This window comes from Heptranchias perlo, chromosome 4, assembly GCF_035084215.1.
Source record: "Heptranchias perlo isolate sHepPer1 chromosome 4, sHepPer1.hap1, whole genome shotgun sequence".
NCBI classification, from domain to species: domain Eukaryota; kingdom Metazoa; phylum Chordata; class Chondrichthyes; order Hexanchiformes; family Hexanchidae; genus Heptranchias; species Heptranchias perlo.
Genome location: NC_090328.1, coordinates 119,941,043 through 119,960,326, shown reverse-complemented (window position 1 = coordinate 119,960,326; position 19,284 = coordinate 119,941,043). Strand labels below are relative to the sequence as shown.

The window sequence follows — 19,284 nt, the reverse complement described above, 5'->3', positions numbered from 1 at the left end:
AGTAGTTTGGTTTCCTGACACCATATGAGGTAACAATTTCTGCTTATCTGATGACGCTTAATTGAAAGTTGTACTTTATCTCCTTTTATGGGTAAGCATTCACGCAATCCTTGTATAAATCCTGAAGAAGTGTATATTCTCTGATGTTTGTTCAAGGAAATACTTTATTGTAAACTGAAGCTTTCTTTGTCTGTTAAAGTCATGTTTACTATAATTTCATGATGAACTAAAATAACAATGTGTATTTATTTGGGGGGGGGGGGAATACCTCATGCAACTCACGCAATGAAATCCCACACAACTAAATGCCCCTTACGTACTTCATTTTGGTCCTGTTACACTGTAATAGCTCGCACAAAATATATTTTTATTCCCAAAAACCCAAGTCTCCCGTTCACATGTATAGATACAATCTGAGTAGTGTTTGCCACTGTGTACAGTAACAATATATAATTTAGCAAAAGCACCTGGGGCTTTCATGTTCCATTCAGTGATGTGTATCTTCTAATTTTGTTTAAAGGTGACATTCCTTATGGTATATTGAATTAGTCATTATCTTCAGAAAAGTATAATATCTCTCAATGCTTTTGTGCTTCCTCAACTCTAAATGTGTCACACTTAAATTTTGTAGACTTAAAACCAGCTGCAGTTTTTCCTGAAGAAAATGCCACTTTGAGTCGCCAGAAAGTTTTAAACTGGTTGGTAAAGTTGTACTTTCAATTGTTGTTTTTCAAATTATGCAGGAGTGCGTAAGGAAATAGGCAGATATTATTGCAGATAGTACATAGTCACTTGATTTCTTAGATTATGATTTAATTATTTTATGGACTATAAGATGTTTACTTTCTTCCAGTAGCATATCGCTTAATGCGTTTGTGTAAAAGCCCTTTATGTCTTACTTTAATACAATTGTTCCCATTTAAAATAAACTGGTTAACAGCTGTGCTAAAAAGTATTTGAAGGAATTTTAAGCAAATTCATTCAGCACTAGAGAAAATTAAATCCTAAAATTGGTTAAAATAAATTGAGGGATAATTACACTCTTCCCATGATTTTATCTTTTGTGGAAGAAAACATATTGGGGTATATTTCGACAGCACTTCCCAAACCCGCGACCTCTACCACCTAGAAGGACAAGAGCAGCAGGCACATGGGAACAACAACACCTGCACGTCCCCCTCCAAGTCACACACCATTCCGACTTGGAAATATATCGCCATTCCTTCATCGTCGCTGGGTCAAAATCCTGGAACTCCCTTCCTAACAGCACTGTGGGAGAACCGTCACCACACGGACTGCAGCGGTTCAAGAAGGCGGCTCACCACCACCTTCTCGAGGGCAATTAGGGATGGGCAATAAATGCTGGCCTCGCCAGTGACGCCCACATCCCGTGAACGAATAAAAAAAAAATATTTCCTGACTGGCACTTTTCCCATATGAATACTTAACATTTGTTTCAAATGAGTTGATGTCTATGTTTTAACAAAAGAACACACATAGGATTTAATATGAGTGCATTAGGCGTTTGTATAAGAACAGTGTCAATCAGGAAATATACCTCTTTGGTGCCATTTATTCTAGGGCTGGGCTGGCAGTGGATGTGTTTGACTCCCAATTGGAAGGCAACATGGGTCAAGTCCCAAGGCTGCTCTTCATTCTGACTCTCACTTTGAGTGGGGTGAGTTCTCTCATCTCTCAGCCAGCCCTTTAGAGCACACTGCAGAGACTGGATGCTTCATCTTGGGACACAAGAGTACTCCTTATCCTCCTGTCCTGACTTATTTTTATCGCTAATCAGTTACAAAGAAGTATTAACAGCAGCCATGATGAAATCCACTCCCTCAATGCTTGTGGGTGAAGGCAACTGTGTGGCAGATGATTGGCATTGTTGGAAAAGAGATCAGAGGCAAAATGTAGGGAGGAAAATGTTTTAGAAATTACTAACCTTGTATACGAGTGTCAGATTTGCACAGCAAATACATGCTTTAAATGCCAGAACCACTGTATAAATGGAATGGAATATTTATCTTGTTGTCCTTTTAAACAACTGTAGCCAGTATCTTGTTATGCAGTGTTCAGGTGTGTAATTGTGCAGATAGATGTTCATGTTTACACAAATGTACAAAAGCAAATACCTAGTGTATAGTTTTGTAAAGAATAGTTATTTTGGGTTCAGAGGACCTGATTAAAACTTGGTGTATTTCAAGTTAGTATTTTTTAAGTTTGAAGTTCTTTTTGTTCATTTGTGCTTATGTACAATAATAAGGGCACTGGGATATTCTATATCTATAAGGATCCCTTAGCTGTCATATAAGTACATGCACAAACTATCAACATTGTGCTTAGAGTGTGCTTAAAGTGATAGAGGTCAGGTCCGGCCACTGACTTTTTTTTAACATATAAGTAATAGCTAGCAGCACTGTTTAATTTCATTTTTTACTTTTGTTTTTATTCCTATATGAAAGTAAAATAAAATTAGGAGAGGGATAGAAATAAGGCGCGGGAAGCAAAGGTCATACTAATTGATTAGCTTACCCAGTTCATTATTTACATATTCCTCACTCACTGGCTGCTCTCATCCAGTGTTGCTACTTCAGATGGAAGAGCAGTGAGTGTCAGACTTCTCCAGGACTCTGATGCTAAATCTGTCCTATGCTCTGCTGGCAGGAGGATGAAGTGATTTATGTAAATTTTTCCTGTCCCAGAGGTGAGGTGTCATGTGGGGACCTGGCCGACAACTAATCAAAAGTCATCGGCTAAATGGATTAGAGTGTGGTCTGGACCCTGTGGGATTCAATCCCACAATAACCAGATTGTGCGGCAGGTTAAGAAGCTTACTTCACAATTAGCAGAAATAATTGCTTATAATACTAAGTAGGTTACAGCTATTAGCAGCTCATATTACTGTAAGTATCCATAACACGGTCTTAAATCCAGCTCCATTATTCGGTATTCTGTGATAATGGTAATTAATTTGTAATACTGTACTCATTCATTCTTTTTTGTCATTCTGTGATTACCTGCATCGTCCATTACCAGTCTGGAAAAACATTCCTGTTTGGTAGCATACAGTCATCACATCGGAGCAGATTTTCCTTGGGTTCAGTTCTCCTTGGTGGTAGAATATGATTACATGGAGAATTCGTGCTGGGCTGAGCTCTGTAAGCAGCAGAATATAAATCATCTGATCTTTAAAACCATACTTCCTAAGGGTCCAGAAGCAGGTAACAATATCTGAAAAGAAAGTCTATTACAATTCCATGTATAAAACAGAATCAATTTATACATTTACATGGGCTCTTCTTTTATTAAATCGATCTTGAATTGGATTGAAGGACTGCTAACATTATACCATTGTTTAAAAAGGGAGTGAGGGGTAGACTGAGTAATTACAGACCAGTCAGTCTAACCTCGCTGGTGGGCAAATTATTGGAATCAATTCTGAGGGACAGGATAAACCGTCAATTAGAAAGGCACGGAGTAATCAAGGTCAGTCAGCATGGATTTGTTAAGGGAAGGTCGTGTCTGACTAACTTGATTGAATTTTTTGAGGAGGTAACAAGAGGGTGTCGATGAGGGTAGTGCATTTGATATAGTCTACATGGATTTTAGCAAGGCTTTTGACAAGGTCCCACAAGGCAGATGGGTCAAAAAAGTACAAGACCATGGGATCCAAGGGAGAGTGGCAAGTTGGATCCAAAATTGGCTCAGTGACAGGAAGCAAAGGGTAATGGTTGACGGGTGTTTTTGTGACTGGAAGGCTGATTCCAGTGGGGTTCCACAGGGCTCAGTACTAGGTACCTTACTTTTTGTGAAATATATTAATGATTTGGACTTATGTATGATTAAGAAGTTTGCAGATGATACAAAAATTGGTTGATAATGAGAAGGAAAGCTGTAGACTGCAGGAAGATGTGAATGGACTGGTCAGGTGGGCAGAAAAGTGGCAAATGGAATTCAGTCTGGAGAAGTGTGAGGTAATACAATTGGGGAGAGCAAACAAGGCAAGGGAGTACACAATAAATGGGAGGATACTGAAAGTTGCAGAGGAAATGAGAGACCTTGGAGTGCATGTCCACAGATCCTTGAAGGTAGCAGGACAGAGAGATAAGGTGGTTAAGAAGGCATATGGAATACTTTCCTTTATTAGCCAAGATGTGGAGATGCTGGTGATGGACTGGGGTGGACAAATGTAAGGAGTCTTACAACACCAGGTTATAGTCCAACAGCTTTATTTGAAATCACAAGCTTTCGGAGCTTCACCTGACGAAGGAGGAAAGCTCCGAAAGCTTGTGATTTCAAATAAAGCTGTTGGACTATAACCTGGTGTTGTAAGACTCCTTATATTCTATGCCTTGGCTAATAAATGTAAGAGCCGGAAGGTTATATATAAAACACTGGTTGGGCCACAGCTTGAGTACTGCGTACAGTTCTGGTCACCACATTACAGGAAGGATGTAATTGCACCAAAGTGGGTACAGAGGAGATTTAAGAGGATGTTGCCAGGACTGGAGAATTTTAGCTATGAGGAAAGATTGGATAGTCTGGGGTTGTTCTCTTTAGAACAGAGGAGGCTGGGGGGTGATTTAATTGTATAAAATTATGAGGGGCCTAGATAGAGTGGATAGAAAGGAGCTATTTCCCTTAGCAGAGAGGTCAATAACCAGGGGGCATAGATTTAAAGTGATTGGTAGAAGGATTAGAGGGGAGCTGAGGAAAAATGTTTTCACCCAGAGGGTGTTGGGGGTCTCACCACCTGAAAGGGTGGTAGAGGCAGAAACCCTCAACTCATTTAAAAAATACCTGGATGTGCACCTGAAGTGCTGTGACCTGCAAGGCTACTGACCAAGTGCTGGAAAGTGGGATTAGGCTGGATGGCTCATTTTCGGCTGGCGCGGACACGATGGGCCGAATGGCCTCCTTCTGTGCCGTAAATTTTCTATGATTTGAATTGTTTTAAAGCCAACCCCATTTCTATTATAGATTTCTATGCAGCATGTACATTGTCTTCATTTCCATAAACAAAGACTGCTTAATGATGTGAGTGGTAATGGACTTTTCACCTTTACTACTGGGAGTAAACAGGCTACTGTTCCCCTGGGGAAAATCATGGCTATTGTATTTTTCAATTCAGTGACCTAAATCCTGTTTAGATGGAGGCAGTTAAGTTGATTCTCAGTGCAATCTGGGGGAAAAAATACCACTTAAAAAAAAATTAAATCGAGCAAATCACTTGGCTATAGCTCGCTGTCCCTCCCATCAACAAGGCAGACAAAGTGGAGTAAGGCTTTGATAGCCACACAGACAATTTACATGCAGCTTCTGCACTAATACAAGAATAATAACTAACTGGTTTGTTTTTCATCTCATGTAAGCAAGGGACTCCTCATCACTATGCAGTGATTCTCAAAATTGAAGGTAGACTTTATTCCTTCAGCATATTTTTTGGTTAGTCAGTGTACTTTTTGGTGAATTTTGTTTGTCCTTATCCAAGTAAAGGATATATGTACTAAGAAATTCAATTTTTTTCTACTTTTGTACTCAGTGCCCAAGTGTCAATATCAAGACCTCTCAGGTTAAGTACAGCGGGGGCTGTGGTAGTGGATGTATACTGTATACTCGCTTTAGATTTCAAGAGGAAAACCTATGCCTACTTTTCAGACGCTGAAATTGGCGGTATACACTTCTCTGCTCAGTTCTGCTGCTTGAGTGCTACCACTAGTGGAGAGATTTCTGCCTCTGTGTAATTAAAAAGGCTAATGGAATGTTGGCCGTTATCTCTAGTGCTGGAATACAAAAGGGTGGAAGTTACATTACAGCTTTACAGAGCTCTGGTTAGACCCCATCAGGAGTACTGCATTCAGTTTTGGGCACCGCCTCAGGAAGGATATATTGGCCTTGGAGGGTGTGCAGCGCAGATTCACCAGAATGATGTTAAAGGTGTTAAATTATGAGGACAGGTTGCACATAGACTAGGCTTCTATTCCCTTGAATATAGACGATTAAGGGGTGATTTAATAGAGGTGTTTAAGATGATTAAAGGATTTGATAGGGTAGATAGAGAGAAATTTATTTCCTCTGGTGGGAGAGTCCAGAGCAAAATTAGAGCTAGGCCGTTCAGGGGTAATGTCAGAAAGCACTTCTTCACACAAAGGGTAGTGGAAATCTGGAACTCTCTTCCCCAAATAAGCTGTTGAGGCTGGGGGTCAATTGAAAATTTCAAAACTGAGATTGATAGATTTTTGTTAGGCAAAGGTGGTTAAGGGTTACGGAACCAAGGTGGGTAGATGGAGTTAAGATACAGATCACCCATGATCTAATTGCATGGCAGAACAGGCTTGAGGGGCTGAATGGCCTACTCCTGTTGCTATGTTCCTATGTTGTAGGTGGGAGCTCTCAGAAGATCAGGAGTTCAAGCCTATAGTTTGTAGAAATGGGGATCCCTTCCATTAGCAGCAGCATTGGGGAGCAGGGCTGAAGCATAACTTCAGAGGATTAAATACACATATATCAGCTTGTGATAAATGGATATTGGAGTTATTCAGAATCTTCAAAAAAGCGTAATTGTTTCTACCCTATTTATTTTTTCAATTTTCTACCGGTTTTGTTCCTTCCTCTTTTGAAGACACCAACTCTTGCCAGACTACAGTTCCACAGACACTAGCAGCCTCCATCCATTACCTCGCCCAAGTGACCATTCTTCATATGTGAGCTTAAAAAGTTGTTAGCTGGCTATTTAATTATGGAGAGCATCACAGCCAAGCTTGATTCTGTCCTTAAGTGATATCTGGACATACTCATTTTGCAGCAGGGATCACTGGATGGCAATTGGGGGCAGGAGCCTCAGCTAAGTTTTGCCCTTGCTAGCCCATGAGTGTCCCAGGCCTTGCTCTGGCTAAGATCAACTAATTCAGCACAGACCAGCTATCATACTTAGCACCTTCTGCTGTGTATAGCTTAGCACTACATTGGCAGTACCTTTAACCACAAGGCCATTATGGAAGCTGTTTTTTTTTGCTTCTTTTTTTTCTATGTAATCTTGTCAGGTTCTTTCTGCAAAGTAGTATGCACAATTTGCCAACTCTCCTCTCCTTTGGTTTCTCTAAAAACCCTGTTTAATTTTATTTTTTAATATCTATTTTTAAGCAGACTTTTTGTGCTCATCAAATTGAGGGATGTCAATGTTAGGAAATCAATGGGGGTTAAATTCGATAACCCCCGAATCCGGGCGCGGGGCTCGCGGTGAGCAATTAACCCGTGCCCAGTCATTCCGATGTAGTCAGCACGTGAGATTCGTGCTGCCTGCTCACTTACCTGATTCCAGCGCGAGTAGCCAAGCCTGGCTGCGTTGTTCAATGACTTCTCACCAGCAGGAGAGCCCAGATATCGCATAAGTGCCTTGCACCTCTTAAAGGCACCCTGCATGTAAAACACAGATGCAGGTTCCGTCCCTATGTTTACAAACTGTTGAGTTATATTAAAACATTGAATAAAGGTTGCATACTATTAAATCCCCACATCTTCCAATCTGCACGTCAGATCTCACCAATCTGCCGATCTAAGTTTCTACCAGGCCTGCGAGAGAGCGAGCACCAAGGTTCTCTGGTGATGCACTAGAGGCCTTGGTGGAAGAGGTGGACAGAAGGAGGGCATCCTATATCCACAGGGGGGCAAGAGGTCCCTCCAGACATATGCTTGAGGCAGTAGAGACCGAAGTCAATGCCAGGCTTATAGCACCACGAACATAGATGAAGTTCAGTGCTTTGACACGAGTGGTCAAGGTGAGTGAGGTCAGCTGTCAAGTGGCATCTCCTACCAACTGCACCACTAGCCGCATCCACTGTTCCACGCACTACACCCCCATCACCCACCTACCAACAAACTCTTTCACTCAATACTCAACTCTTCCAATCAGATACTTCCTCTCACCCTCACACATTATCACTGTTGCAAGCCGCACACCCTCAACTCACAGGTCACACGCACTGGCAGCTATTCAACCACGACAGGCAAATCACCCAAACATCCTGCAGGGCACTCACCGACACATGTCCCGCTTTCTAACAGGAGAAGGTGGCGCATAACAGGAGGAAGCAAGTGGCAGTGGCATTTAGCCCCTCGAACCTGTTCCGCTATTCAGTGAGACTATGGTTGGTCTGTGACCTCACTCCATTTTCCCGCCATAGCCCCATATCTCTTAATTCCCTTGGTTAACAAAAGTCTATCAATCTCAGATTTAAAATTCACAATTGAGCTAGCATCAACTGCCATTGGCAGAAGAGCGTTCCAAACTTCTACCACCCTTTACGCGTAGAAGCGTTTCCTAACTTCATTCCTGCAAGTCCTGGCTCTAAATTTTAGGCTATGTCCCCTAGTCCTAGTATTCAAGTATAGGAGACCTCCAAAAACAGGTACAAATGCATCAGCAGCCAGAAGCAACAATCCAGCAACTAACCTGTAAATCCTCCATGGTCCCTTTAAATAGCACTGGTGGGGGGTTCTTCCAGGCAGTCTATGACATGTTCAGCTGTTTGTGGTTAAGAGTGCATTGGCTGAAGCGTTGAGTGCCAAAATGGTATCTATCCCTTTTAATCAGCATTGCACACAGCTCTAATGCATATTCTCTTTACTTTACATGGTACCGACGTTTGGTATCTGTGCGTGCACAAGCGCTTTTACCAAGACGGTGTCTGGCACACGTCACGTTAGAAACGTCCGCATGCATTCCGGATGCTATTTTGGGACCTTAGAAGGCCACGTAGCACCTAAAAAAACGGGCGCTACACGGCCAAATTTATAACCCAACATCTTTCCATCTTGTGCATCCAGTGTCAGCATCAAGCTCTCCTGAATCAGGATGTATGCCCCAAAAACGGGCCTTAATCCAGCCTCAGAAGAGCACCCCTTAGCATGTTGAGAATCAGCAATCTTTGCCTTCTCTGACTGAGACTATGATGCCAATTTTTGCCAAATTCAGTATAAAATGCATTGCTGCACAGTGTTTGCATCTCTGAAATATCCTGCTTTAGAAAAAAAAATGTTACTACAATGAATAACAGTCCTTTTTTGTTCTTTAGGAGATATATTAACCATTAAGTCTGAGTTCCTGTTGATGGAACTGCAGATTCCGTACATGTTCCTGATGTCTGAAGGCTTGTTGAACACTCCAACCATGCTCCAAATTCTAGAATCAAGGTAGCTTGTACATTCTTTTACAATTTTCTTGACTAGCTACTGATTTGTAAAATGCTTAGATGGGACCATGCAAAGAGGGCAAGCAAGCAACTTACTCCCTAGTCTCTGAAATGATGCTCAGTGGTCAGACACCAGGAGGTGTGCAAGAGCTGTGGCGAAAACACTGAGGGGTAAATTTAGCACTGCTGTCTAATTTTATGTAATTTCAATGGATGGAAAATTGTGTGGATCAAGCATTGGGCATGATGACATCTGTGTCTAAGTTCCCAATATACACTCCTGTCACACAAAGCTCTGCACCAGGATAGCTAAATCGTAAAATTTACCCCTGAATCTTTTCTTTTTGTATCTATCAATGATAGCTCAGATAATAAATATCTAATGCTTGATTTCTAGGAAGTAACACATCTCATAATTCAGGTGACATCATAAACAAGAGAGCGAAGTTTGATTGATTTGTTTACATGACCAGAACTCCAGTTATATACTACCTTGAAACACACTTGTACATATTTATTATTCTATTACAATGCATAAGATATTGAAGTCTTGCCAGATCTGATTTTAGAAAGATAATGAAAGTGTACTTTTGGGTGTTATCTATTAGAACCCTTAATAAAGGAAAAGCTGTTCTATGGCAAATGCCTTATTGTATTCTGCGAGTGTAATGCAATACCTTTTCTGTAGCTGCAAGGCTCCTGAGTGACCTGATATCAGGAAGACTGTTGAATGACATTTTTGCCTTGGCATTGGAGTTCTCTCAACTGAATGGATGATAATCACACTTCCTCTGGCAAAAAGATGACAGCAACCGCAATAGGACAATGTCGTTAGCCTCTTGTTGTTTCCTGCATCGTTCACTCCGTTTATACAAGCTCTGAGCTCAACCTATTGCCACCATATGTTTAGGCCACTTTAATATTCAAAACCTACAATGTATTTGCCCGCCCAATAATGGCTTTACTTGCAGTTTTCGTGAAACTTTCAGAAAACTTTTGCAACTACTTTTAACACATGTTGTCCGCATTTAACACAACTGTTCACAATGAAACAGTTGTGTATGTCATCACATTTTGCAGATATCAATAAGCCATTGGCAACATTATTGATACCCAAAAACTGGCTCCCAATGGAGCAAAAAGTTACGCTCTGTGATTCTAAGCAAGGGGATATGAAGAATTTTACACACTTTCACACTTAAAAATACAGTACCATGTGTATGTTACATTGTTTTTAATAGAATCATATATCTAGAATATTAATGTTGGGCTGATTAGGGACAGAATGAGTTCAAACACTAGTGTGGATAGGCTTTATTCTGTTGTCAAAATCTTATTTTCCTCCTGCCCCCCCACCTCCCCAATTCATGATGTACTCAGTTTTCAAAGATTTTCTTTCACTGATTAGTGATGAAAAATACACATCTCATAGCTTACCAGTCCCAGGTGCATCCCAGTGGACCTACATCCACAACATAGGATTGCATCAATCTAACCAGAAATTGACACATCCCTGTTATCTCTTCCAGGTTCTTGCATTGGTGCAACATTGATTGCTTAAGTCCATTCACCTTGCCTTCACATAACTAAATTTGCAACATTGTAATTTCTACCATTTCATGGTAACATGTTTTCCATTACCTATTATTTGGCATCATAATGGAAGTTAGAATGAAAAATTAGGAATTTTGTCTTCGCTTACTGATGTTTTCAGAACAATAAGGAAAATTGTAAGATTATCAATGTTTTTTATCCGTAGTGCAAAATATGGTGTTTAAGATCCTCAGAGGGTTGGTATGTTCTTCGGCTTTTAGCAATAATAAATAGAGAGCCAATTATGTATGTTAGTAACTTGTGCTGATTATTTACTGTCTGACTTAAACTATTACATCATTACAGTTTCACATTACCACATCCATACTTTTAATAAAAGGTCAAGCACAGAGTGCATCAGTTGCACCTCCTGGCTCCTTGAAGAATTGTTATAGCATGGTCAGAATGCTGATACTAAAGTTTCTGTTGCATTTAAGACAATCAGCATAAAATGGGCCTGTTTCAAAGTAAAGTTTTGGATCTCAGGCTATGTATCAGCTTGGCTTTTCCAAGTGCTGAAGCATCTTTTCTTGTTCTCCACCCACCCCCCACCCCCAACTCCTTCTCCATCCATAAGCAATGACAAGAAGCTAAAAACACAAATGGTTGGCAATGGCATACAGATTAGCTTTGAAAATTTGAAATGCATTGTGTCTTGTCCAGATGATCATTAATGTACCTGAAAGATTACCTGGATATAAGAGCTCGATATTGATCTGCATCGTTTCACATTGCAGGTACAATATAACTCTTTTGGAGAGAACCACTAATGAGCTGCTACGCTTGTTTGGAGGAGCAGATCACTATGCTGTTATTACAGTGGATGAATCCACAGCTGTAATAGTGCAGGTATGAAGAAAAACAATTTCTGTGGTTGACAGGAAAGACACCATTTTAGATCAAAACTTTCACTTTGGCTTGATGACATGAAAGGTTGATTTTCCTTGACTGGGAGCTAGACAGGCAGAGCACAGGGAGTCTAGGAAAAGCAGAAATCCAGTAGACTGGAAGAGCTAATTAAAAACAACAAAGGGATACAAAGAAAGTAATGAAGTGCAATATGGGTGTATGAAAAAAAACTTGCAAGGGATATCAAAGCTAACAGTAAAAGTTTTAAAAAATATATTAAAAGAAAGAGAGTGGTAAGGAGGAATGTGGACCCATTAAAGACAGATGCAGTTGATATTATAATGGATAATAAGGAAATGACAGACTTGTTAAATGAATACTTTGTATCTGTTTTCACAGTAGAAGAAGAGGACAAAATACCAGCGGTACAAGGAAAACTAAAAATAAATTAAGGGGAGGAACTTATTGGATTTAACACCTGCATTAAAAGATACAGTTAGGGAAATTGCAGATCCATTAGTCATAATTTTCCAAAGTGCTCTAGATTTGGAAATTGTGCCCTTGGATTGGAAAAATTCAAATGTCACTCCATTATTTAAGAAAGGAGAGAGGAAGAAACCAGGAAACTACAGATCTGTTAGTTTGTCAGTTGTGGGGAAGTTACTGGAATCTCTCATCAGGGACAGAGTGACTGAACATTTGAACAAGTATGTGCTGAAGGATGAGGGGTTTGACTAATCTAGTTGAATATTTTGAGGCGGTCACTAACATGGTGGATGGGGGAGTGTCTATGGATGTTGTCTGTATGGACTTCCAAGGGCATTTGATAAAGTTCCATGCAAGAGATACGAAAATAAAAGCGCATGGAATTGGAGGTAACCTTGTGACATGAGTCAGTAATTGGTTGGGAGGTAGGAGACAGAGGGTAGGGATGGAGAGAATGTACTCTGATTGGCAGGATGTGGCGGAAGAGTTGTATATCCAAGTTTGCAGACGACACTAAGTTAGGAGGCACCGTAAGTTGTGTAGATGGGAGCAGGAGGTTACAAAGGGACATAGACAAATTAAGTGAGTGGGCAAAACTGTGGCAGTTGGAGCTCAATGTGGGGAAGTGTGAGGTCATCCACTTTGGATCCAAGAAAGACAAATTGGAATATTTTCCTAATGGCAAGAGCTGTGGAGGAGCAAAGGGATTTGGGAGTCCTGGTACACAAATCACTAAAACTTAGTGCACAGGTATAAAAAGTAATCAAAAAAGCTAATGGAATGTTGGCCTTTATCTTAAGGGGCTAGAATACAAAGGGGAGGAAATAATGCTTCAGTTGTACAGAGCCTTGGTCAGTCCTCCATCTGAAGTGCTGCGTTTAGTTCTGGGCACCACACCTCAGGAACAATACATTGCTCTTGGAGGGTGTATAGCGCAGATTCACCAGAATTATACAGGGGCTTTAAAGGGTTAAATTATGAGGAGTTTAAAAGATTGAGGGGTGATCTAATTGAGGTGTATAAAATGATAAAAGGATTCGATAGGGTAGATACAGAGAAGCTATTTCCTCTGGTGGGGAAATCCAGAACAAGGGGGCACAATCTTAAAATTAGAGCTTGGCTATTCAGGAGTGAAATCAGGAAGCGCTTTTTCACACAAAGCGTAGTGAAAATCTGGAATTCTCAGCGCATATTGAAAAGACATACTGGGTCAATTTTAGGATGGCCAAGCGGGTGCGTTCGTGGCGGGAGAGTTACTAAAATTGGGGAATCCTGGAGCTGGTTCGGAGCCCGGCTCCAACCTGCCCGCTTCTGCGTTCCCCAATGATGCGAATCGGTGCGCACGCAGCCCCTGCATGCGGGACTCCCACCGACAATTAAAGCTGACAGTTTTGATAGTTAGGGGGGTACTTGAGGTCATTGACAAACCTCATCGGGAAGAGACTTTAGCAGGGATGTGATTTTGGACTCCTTTCAGCGTGTTTCCCATGCTGTGGGAAACACTCCCTGTTGTTGCAGACGTGTTTCAGTGAGCAGCCATTGGGAGATGCAGAGGATTCCTTGACAGTTGGGGGGATTACCTCATTCATTGTAGCAGGGCACTCTGCCACCTCAGACAAAGTTTTGCCTGACACACCGTTGTCTCCACACTCTGCTGTCCAAACACATTTACCTACTTTGTGGACCCCCTCACACTCACACCGTCAGGATGTGGGGGGAGGGGAGGTTCCATACCTGCATTCATCACTCCATTGGAGGACGAGCAACTTCACCAGCCTCGCCAGGCACGCCGTCCACCTCCGCCACGTGAGCTACACAACACAGTACTGCACAACAGGCACCTGCACAAAGTAGTCGTGCAACTGTAGGGTGACCCAATGGGTGGTATCAAGGGTGTTCATGGAGAACCTCATGAAAGGGCCTTATTGCACAAGCCAGTCAAGAATGGCCAAGACATGGCAGTAGTGGTGACAATATAATATGTAATGTGAGTTGATCAGAAATCAAATATAAGTAAAAAACCATGACAAACCCTCAAATACTCTTGTGCATCCCCTTCATGCTCACGACACGTTTGCCTTACGCTTCCTACTACACATACGTGATGCATGCCCTGTGGCTGCAGCACAGGTAGTGGCAGGTTGGGTGAGGCTGACCGTGAAAGAGATGCATGAGAGGGTGAGTATGAGATAGAGCCATGAGATTGTATGAGGATTGGGTTGAGTGGTAGTGGTGGGATGAGTACTGGGGAGGTGAGGAAGTGCAGGTAAGATGAGGATGAGGGTTCAGTGGGTGTGAGGAGTGATGTGATAGAGTAGTGCTGGCAGTGCAGAGGGAGATGTGGGGTGGGGGCGGTGATGTGGCAGACGGAGGGTAGGGGAATGAGTAAGAGTACTCAATTCGGCTGACCTGGTTAGGTAATTGAAGCACCTCCTGCACTGTGTGCAGGTGCGTGATAAGTTCGTGGTGCTGGTGACCTCCTCTGCCACCTCGAGCCAGGCCTTTGTAGTGGCAGAGGCAGGCTATTTCCTCCCGTCCGCTGGGTGGAAGATCTCCCTCCTCCTCCTCCTCCTCACCCCATCCAGTAAGACCTGGAGTGAGGCATCATTAAACCTGGGAGCAGCCTTCCCCCTGGGCTGCTCCATGCTGTAATTTTGCCTATTTTCTGCAGCATCAGTCAGTGGAGGAGTGTCCCTTTAAATAGGGCTCCTCCAGCTGACAGCCTATGATACGGGTGCGCAGTCCGCCCGCTGTGCAGCTTTCCAGCACGAAACCCGGAAGCCAAGGTAAGTGGCTTCAATTTATTTACGATCGCATGCCAAACCCGCCGATTTCACTGGGTGCGTTACCCACACGCCCAGTCGACCCCCCGCTGCCAATCCGCCTCCCTCCTAATATCGGGCCCTACATGTGAATTACATAAACTGCAAGGTAAATAAACTATATTAGCCACTTACCACTAAAATAATAATTCCACAGGAGTATTAACTGCTTACATTTATTAGGATATTGAGGAGCTGACTACTGAAAAAGCATCGGATTTTATTATTCGGAGACTAACAACACTGGCACTACAGTATAGCTGTTGCTGGCTCATTTTCTATCCAAAACAAAACCTAAGCTCACAGTAAGTAGAACATTACACTTTAACACATTAGTTGATCACTCTTCATTTGTTTTTCACATGCGCTATGGATATTCTCAAAAGGAGTGATACAAGTACTTGTTGCAATTTTAGTTTAAGCACTTGTTTCCGTTTAGTTCTGAAAATAGCAAGATTGTAGATTTTTGCAGCATGGTGGTGCTCCAAAATGCTTGACCGTGATCAAAATGTATGTCATAAGTTCATACTCATAGTTTCCCATATCAGAAAATGTCAACCAGAGACTGGACACTTTACTATAAGGAAGGAGAGTGAGTTTACTGGATCACTTTTACACATCTCCCATTACCCATTTCAACAGCAATATTGATAGACATGCATGATTTGGTCTTCTCCCTTCCTGCTTGGCTGAGAAATGATGTACGGTGTTGGTAGTCTTAAATGGGAAGTTAAATAAAACAATAACTTCTTTAAAATTAAGAACAAAATGTCATAATTTGTATAAGCTGCAGGAAAACATTTAATCTGTCTCTGATGGTTATGTTTCTGCTAAATGACAGTATTTTGCAACGTGTTCCATCAAAGAGGAATTTAAGAGGCTGAAGCTACAAAATGCTCCCTCTCTTCTTACCTGTTCCTTCCTCATTGTACTGAAAATGTACTTCACCAGAGCACATATATATTTCTATAACTTACATAGACTGTACAGCACAGAAACAGGCCATTCGGCCCAACAGGTCCATGCCGGTGTTTATGCTCCACACATAGGAAAATAACTAAACATTGGTTTTACTCTTGATCCAGGTCAAAAGTTTGGGCAGTAAATTCATACCAGTGCAGAACCTCGCCTGGAGCAGAGGCCCTATGTCCAACCTACTCTTGCCAAAAGCGAGGTTCCGTGCTGGCAGCCGAGCCTCATGAAATGACCCACATAAGTTATTTAATTTTAATTTTTAGAATCATTTCTTCTGTCCTGTTGTTTCCTTTCCTTTCAGGTACTGTTTTAATGGGAGGGTTTTTCACAATCTTGCCTTGATCTATGCAGCTTTAGTACCATTTGTGCTGAAATCAGAGGAAACTGAAGTGAAGGTACAGATATAGATAATGATGAATCTGATAAGTCAGTGAAATTATTTTTTCTCTAGTGAAATTCAAACCAATCAGAAGTGACTTCTGTTAAAAGTGCTAAATATCCACAACGTAAGACTACACCAAGTAAGAAACACTAAATATATGTTTACCTTTTCATAGAAACATAGAAAATAGGAGCAGGAGTAGGCCATTTTAAGGAAAAGCCTTTGAAGGAATTGGGAAGTTACTTTATTGCGATAGATCCTGCAATTAATTTGTGACAACTTGTTCACAGCTGCATGTATACCTCTAGCTTGTGCCTATATTGTTTCACTGAGGTAGTTTAACAATTTTACTTAATAGAAGCTTTGCGCAATAACAAAAGGCCCCATTCCAGCACTGAGCTACCAGGCAATCAAAGAAGATGGCAAATAAAATAAAAATTGGTGAAAAACATTTATTTTGAACATTGTTTTAAATTATTCATTTAAGTAAAGATCATTTTTTTCTGAATATTTCAGTAAATAGATATAGTTGCTTCCATTTAAAGGAGAAGGTAACTCTAGGGGTAAGTGCTATTAGTGATACCTCCACATTACTCCCATGTAGAACAGATACTTCTCACTGTTCTCAGCATTAATTGGTGGTGAGTATTTTAATAATACTCATAACATTATATTTTCCTTTTCTTAGTGAATACTTGATAAATGAATATTTCTGAACAGAGATGGAAAATCTTAAATAATTTTCTATCTAGACACATTGGCCAGGATTTCCACTTTCACAGAATCCTGTCACGTCTTTGGCGGTGTGGGAGTTCACGGCAGGAGTCCCACTCCGTTTGTGAGCTTGCCTTGGGAGGGAGGAAAATCACTGCAGTAGGTCTCAGGCACCTGTTCCAGCATATCAGGGCTGGCTGCATACGGGTCATAAGAAAGAGGTCCTCTTTAAAAGAAATTTATATGTATATTTAGCGGGGCTGGGGAATTCAATCAATTGCCCGTGATTGATTCAGCTCCCCATGGGGCCTTTAAAATTTAAATCCCTGCTTCTACATGCCATAGCAATGTTGGATGACAGGAATGCATTGGCATTCCTAGTGCCCAGCATTGCTGGGGGGCAAATGATGGGAAATACATTGAATGATGTATTGCTATCATTTGCTTTCTATTTGAAAACCCCCGCCCATATTTTCAACATTCCCCCTCACCATATTGATGGATAAGTTCTTCTGAGCAATCCAGCCTGAGACAACCCTGTGCTACAATGGGTGAAAGGCAATTAATTTCCCTTTCTCTCTTTTGATTTCACACAAAAGAATGTTTAAGAAGCTATTATGTAAAGTATTTGAGGTTACCAACTTTCCTGCCTTCAGCAGGAGTCTCACTTGGGTGATTGCAGTCGCTTGCTTTTGGATCGCAATCAGTATGTGTATGCACTGTGCCAGTAATTTCCAGCATTTCTCTTGGTGGAGAGTGAGGACTAGCCCAGCAATACCAAAAGCTTTCTATTAAAACTATAAGCACTCCAATGAGGGAAAGCAACAGAAAACATTTGCAAATTGGACAAGTAGTTGTGAAGAATGAGAGACATACAGAAAAAAGGGAGAGAGTCAGAGCGAAAATGATAGGAAAAAGAGGATAGAAGATGCAGAATACATTAATGCTACTTATCCATTTTCCTATGCAGCCTGCTGCTCTTTGTTATGTTTAGGTTTTTGGCATGATTGGGCACTTCAGTGATTTACTTTGTGACTGAAACCTTCACACTAAGGATTTGTCTATTAATGAAAGGCCCTGAAAGTATTGCACTTAATAGCTCATTCTCCAGTAACCTCTCTTTCCAGAGCTTTAACTTTGCAAGCATTAACATTTTACAGAATTGCAATTTTTATATTTTTAACAGTTGCTCGTACAGTCGGCAAGTGCTCAGCTCATTGGCACTGCTTAATTTACAGTGTGAATTAAAGTGCCAGTGAATGGAACATGTGTCAACTGTAAGAGTAGCTGCTACAGTAACCAGCTGGTCTTACAAACGCAACATGTGCTCAGCTCTGCTCAGCTTGCTGGCACTTTAATTCAAATTCAAATTTGAGGGTACTTGCCAATTGTATGTCCAGCTCTTGAAGTAACCAGTTGGAAAATGCCATCACATTTTAGGCAAGCTGAGAGAGGCAGCACACTGGCACTTTAAAATATGCTGATGATTAAAATTAAGAGCCGGTGAAGGGATAAACTGACTGGAACTACAAGAAGAATATCCCTCCGCAACTCTACTGTGATCTACGGCAATTTTTGCCGCACCAAATCATGCCCTACTTAGAGGTAACAATAATGTGGAAGAGCTTATATTACTGACGACCTTCCTTCCCTTGTTCAACAGTAAATATTTAGTAACATTTCATTGTGAATTCCTATGTTGTTGGAATTGGTTTATTCATTGTAACATGAATTATTGCAGATATCGAACTTGTAAATCTAGATGCTTATGTTGACCTGCAGGATCAAGAATTATTCCAAAATCTGTTTGCTTTGTAAAAGCAGGCCTTAAGATACTTAATACAGTTTACTGAGTTAGTTATAATTCTAGTAATGTTGTTCTCCTCATACTTTTAGGTTGTAATTGCACCAGGAATTGTAGAGACAACCCAGGTGATTCGTCAAATAGCAGATTTCACATTGATTTCAAGCAATAGGGATCCATTCACATGGCTTGACAGGTCTTGGCTTTCCACTCTTCCAACTGAGGTCTGTGTTTCATGTTACTATTGAGGAGTATTATCTATAATTTTATTGTAGACGTCCAGAGGATTAGGGCAATCCTTACTGATCCACCTCCGCTTTACATGAAATATCCACAGGAATATTAACCACCTGGACACCCAGTGGAAAGTGGCTGCTTGCTCCCACTTGCTAATGTGGCAGTAAGCTCATTGCTCACCTGAAAATCAACCAACCAGCAATTTACGTCTATATTAAATTTAACTAT

General features: G+C 41.2%; 1 protein-coding gene across 1 annotated transcript in view; it reads left to right on the top strand.

Annotated features, from left to right (window-relative positions):
• LOC137320672 (protein shortage in chiasmata 1 ortholog) overlaps nucleotides 1-19,284 on the top strand; it is a 60,363-nt gene that overhangs the window by 18,319 nt on the left and 22,760 nt on the right. The window contains exons 9-15 of the mRNA XM_067982351.1: nucleotides 632-698; nucleotides 3,040-3,224; nucleotides 9,078-9,195; nucleotides 11,525-11,636; nucleotides 15,128-15,249; nucleotides 16,221-16,314; nucleotides 18,912-19,043. Of these exons, the coding sequence (XP_067838452.1) occupies nucleotides 632-698; nucleotides 3,040-3,224; nucleotides 9,078-9,195; nucleotides 11,525-11,636; nucleotides 15,128-15,249; nucleotides 16,221-16,314; nucleotides 18,912-19,043 (830 nt within the window). The remainder of the gene's footprint in view (nucleotides 1-631; nucleotides 699-3,039; nucleotides 3,225-9,077; nucleotides 9,196-11,524; nucleotides 11,637-15,127; nucleotides 15,250-16,220; nucleotides 16,315-18,911; nucleotides 19,044-19,284) is intronic.